Source organism: Notothenia coriiceps, unplaced genomic scaffold (genome assembly GCF_000735185.1).
Source record: "Notothenia coriiceps isolate Sejong01 unplaced genomic scaffold, NC01 NC01_scaffold00032590, whole genome shotgun sequence".
NCBI lineage: Eukaryota > Metazoa > Chordata > Actinopteri > Perciformes > Nototheniidae > Notothenia > Notothenia coriiceps.
The window spans coordinates 168-4,772 of record NW_011365291.1 but is presented as its reverse complement, the minus strand read 5'-3'; the positions used below and the strand labels follow the sequence as shown (position 1 = coordinate 4,772).

Here is a 4,605-nt window from a genome sequence, read left to right as displayed (position 1 = left end):
ATTTCAGAAAACACTTTTTGTTATATTCCATGGAATGCTCTTAACGTCCCGATAGCAATGAATATATTAAATGCTTTGACAATAAATACATGCAAAAATTAATCTCTGGAAGCCGTAGCGCTGTAAAAAGCACGGCATTTTAGCCGGCCCGGCTAAAATGATTGGATGGCCTACCTGCCTGTCAGCCTTCCATCTGTGCACAAACTTATCTTGTGGCCTCATTGATGATGCGCGTTCGTGTGTGTTGGAGGAGGGACTCTGTCAGAAAGTCTGAAGGAAGAGGCAGATTTTTTCCGCTTGTGTATTTTCAAATTCTAGCGCACTCGAGCTGGTTTCTCCTTTCTTACCTACCCCACCGTTAACTCTTTTTAGGGTGCAGCTATATGTTTTATTTATATCAAAGTGGGCCCATTTTAATAATATTTTTTTTTCCTTCAAATGTGCAGAGGACTCCCCAAGTGCTGTGTTTCATTTATTTTAAAGTAGGCCTGTGTATTATTTTTAATTCTCCTTATAGGAGTTCTTTGTTTCTTATTAGAGGTTAACAGTTTTATATCATGTAATAAATAGCCTAATACATGCAAAAAAAATGTAGTTTTTGTCTGATATAACAATAAATACAACTTTATTAGCTATCAAGCTATGAAATATGTTTTGCGGCTCCAGACAAAAAAATGTTTTGGAAAAAGGAGCAAAATGGCTCTTTTGGTCAAAAAGGTTGCAGACCCCTGATCTAATCCATCGGAGGCCAAGCAAATCTTCAACTGTAAGTAATATAAAGGAAGAAAACAAGTTAAAAATGTCTGTTTAAGGCGTCTAGTGGCTTGATAGATAAACAAGGAAGGAAGCCATGACAAACCTGTACATAGATTAAATGACTATGTGATTAAGTCTTTTAAAGAAAGCGGCCTTACCAAAGCCAAGCGGCTGTCCCCCGATACGAACCATTCGCCACAGCTCCCCAGAGGAGCTGGTGAAGAGGAGGTCAGCAGGAAACCTGCAGCACAGAGTTCAAGCTGAGGTCTCCCGGGCAACCGAGAGCAGACATACACAGAGACATTTCAGAGATGGAGGAGGCAATATCCTTTAACGCAAGCCCCAGATATAAGCTAGCAAATACTGACATCCGCAAAGCAGAGACAAAACAAAAAAGGGATACAATTGACTTGCTAGCTGTAGTATGTAATCAAGGAATGTTCTTTTTTAAGGTGTCAAGAGTATGCTTTTCCTTACTGTCTCTGAGCCTCAGTGTCCATCACCAGTGAGATGTAGCCATCGATGAGGGAGAAGGAGAAGAACTTGATGCAGTCCAAACCCTGGTTGGCAGCATCCTCCTTAGGACTGCAGAGGAGAAGAGGCCATTGGTGAGACATTACCGAGCAAATAGAGCACGAGGAGGAGAAGAAAAAAGCATTATTCAAAAGGAATAGAACCAAAACAATAAAATAGTTCCAAAATGTGATTAAATATTGTAAATAATTTGGATCTATATTATAATCAGAGTGTGTGAAAGACATGTGGCTGTGTAGACAGGAGTGTATTTCATTTCAAATGTTGTAACTGTAATGCAAGCCTTCCTATTAGTGGTTCTTCCTCTAAGGCAGGGGTCTCCAAACTGTTTTCACTGAGGGCCACATACAGAAAAACATACAAAGGGCTGGGCCACTCACTAGAGGGGAGTTATACTGCCTCATAAGTTAAGTTATAAGTTAGCAAAACCAATCAAATACATTCAATGATGCTTGATATTTGAATATAAAGAGCCTACATCACAGCTCTCCATAGCTTTTATTTTATTTTGTTACAAAAAGTGTTGGCAGCTCATTCCTTAAAAAGAAGACTCAGATTGCTTATAATAAGGGGAAATAGTAAGTTATTGAGCTTTTTTTTTTTTATCAACTAAGATTTTCTAAAAATGTTTCTGAACTTTTATTGACTGAATTGAATTGAAGATGGGGATTATTGATACATGAATACTACTGTGTCATATATGTTTACATATATATTATAGAAGTACATCAGTGTTTTCCACAGATCTGAAATATACTTTTGTTGGGAGCCGAGAAAAGGGGGGGGGGGGGCTAGTGAGCACGCTCATGAACTGTTTGCTGTTTGCCGAGCCTCGCAGCGGAGTTACTGCGGGAGGCATTAAGCAGACCTTTCACGCGATAGCAGACGCGAACAGGTACAGTACAGGAGGGGTAAGTTAATCGATCGCAGATGGCGTCGTGTTTCGCGGACGGATGATATACAAGATATTAACACCTGATAATGTCGGTCGCGAAATATATTACTGTGACTGTGACGTTTGTATGCGTGGGAAACCCTGTACATTATAAGACAAATACAAGTTTCATGTGTGGGACATATTCCATTATACTTTTAGAATTTGCTGCGGGCCAATTAAAAATGTAATTTGGATACCCCTGCTCCAATGGCTTGTAAAATAAACTTCTTGGAATACAAAGAAAACCCTAACCTAATTATAAATAATTTTGATTCTAAAAATGGAACAACAAAAGCAAAAAAAAAAGATATGTATGGAAATTAACCTGGACAATAATGTACATGTGTAATGTTTATAAATAATTGATTGTGACAAAATATCTAATTTCCGTCTCATGTTAGTAAACAGATGTGAAGCGATTACCTGTGTCTGTTCGTGAAACAGTTAGTGAGCTGATGCCTTGTTAGGATCATGTGCTGCCACCTTGTGTTTTACAGAGGTAATGCGGTGCTGCGAACCACTCACCTGTTGGAATAAAAGAGCACGTCGATGAGCGTGGTGGCGATGGACGGCAGAGTGTCCGGGTCCAGAGACATGACACAGAACTGGTTCTTAGGGATCACCACCGGGTGGACCGTGGGCTGGATGGCTGCGGAGAGAAAAGGAAGCATTGGTTTGTGGGAAAAGCTCAAAGTGTTTTCAGGTGAAAGCCTCCACAGATATATCAAGTGTGTTGACTAGCTGTTTGTTTAAGATATTTTTCTATTGAATTAACCAAAAATAAATGTTAAGAAATGTATTACCTAGCATTTAAATGGTCATGTCCGGCACTTTGGGGCCCAAGTATACAAATTGAGAAAACTTTTAACAACTTCATTTTGGTAGTACATATTTTGTTAACTTTTACTTCATTACTGAAAAAAAGCACAATGATTCTAAGACATGTTGTGAGGTTTTCTCGCTCCATGTTTCATTATTTTATTCGTAGGCCTTAATCGAAAATCTGAAAAAAATCACATCCCTCTATTAATGCACACAAGTTTGACTAAGTATGTTTTAAAGTGTTGCACAAGTAGAGCTGCATTTTGATCACTATTGTGCCAAAAGTTTGTCAGTGAGTGCAATCTGTAAAACAAAAGCTTGTGAACATTTCCAAAGTAGTCAGACATGTGTCAAGTAAAATCCTTTTTGTTCTTTGATGTTTTCATAAAGCCGTGATCTTGAAGATGCAAAGATATGAAAGATTGTGAAAGGGTGTCGATATATTCCATAATTGTTCTCTCTCTTCGTACAGCATGTTCTGTACTTTGAACAATAACTTCCTGTGGAGGACACAGCATGTTTGTAACCCGGTGCGGACCCAGCCTGTTCACATTGTTTCTTTTTGTCATATAATACAATATTTGTTTAAGCCAAACATAGCTTTGTTAAGATCATCAGGAGTCCTTCAACAGCAGGTCCCTTTAGCTATAAAACACATATTCTATTTTACTCTTATTTTCTCCCATGGAGCTACTAAAAAAAGAAAAAGAGAAGGTGTCTTTGCTTTTTAGAGGAACACTGAATGAAAAAGAGGCTGGCAGGAAGAGCACATTAATACATTCACAAAGTATTCGTTTCTAAAGTGATTTATTAAACTGCTTTCTAATCTAAATGTAAAAATAGGTATCTAATGTAATATCTTAAAGCATTTGTGAATTGAATACTGTATATAATAAATGTTCATATAGCCTATTTATGTTAAGGCCTTGCTAATCTGGTAATGTGACCACCTTACATTCAAATATTAACTGTTGAGAAACAATGTTTTTAAGAAACAGCAATAATTCATGTTTCACTTGCATCTTATTTTCGACCTGTGACTATACAGTATTTTAAGTTCACTTCCTTTGCTCAGAAACCTGAAGGTGGTGCTAGAGGATCTTAAAGGGGCCCTATTTGGCTTTTTTGTGGTTTCCCTTTCCTGTAGTGTGTTATATAAGTTTTTGTGCATATAAAAAGGTATTTTCTTTTTTTTTTACACACACACACACACACACACACACACACACACACACACACACACACACACACACACACACACACACACACACACACACACACACACACACACACACACAGTGTGAGTGTTGTATATTTATACACACAAAGCAACAACCTTTGTTGTTGGAAAAAAAGAAAAAAAGAAGTTGTATTGTAGTGTTTATTTTAGTGTTGTTTTATGCTTATCCACATTTTGATTTCAGAGCACAGGACAGGAGAATGCTGGGCACAACATAAAGCTCAACAGTGAAGCTGGCAATGCTGAACAAAACCATCTAGAGTTATAATATTTATTCAGCTAAAAAAAGTCAAATCCCTATGAAAATGTAATTACA

At 37.7% G+C, this 4,605-nt stretch overlaps 1 protein-coding gene across 1 annotated transcript; it reads right to left on the bottom strand.

The window, feature by feature from the left end:
- Positions 1-716: 716 nt before the first annotated feature.
- On the bottom strand, positions 717-2,913 carry LOC104960977 (GATS-like protein 3). The gene is made up of 3 exons (XM_010789173.1): positions 2,753-2,913; positions 1,234-1,341; positions 717-997 (listed from the first exon to the last, which is right to left on the bottom strand). Exons 1-3 carry the CDS (start codon positions 2,896-2,898, stop codon positions 871-873), a joined length of 381 nt encoding a protein of 126 aa, XP_010787475.1. The 5' UTR covers positions 2,899-2,913; the 3' UTR covers positions 717-870.
- Between the last annotated feature and the right edge of the window lie 1,692 nt (positions 2,914-4,605).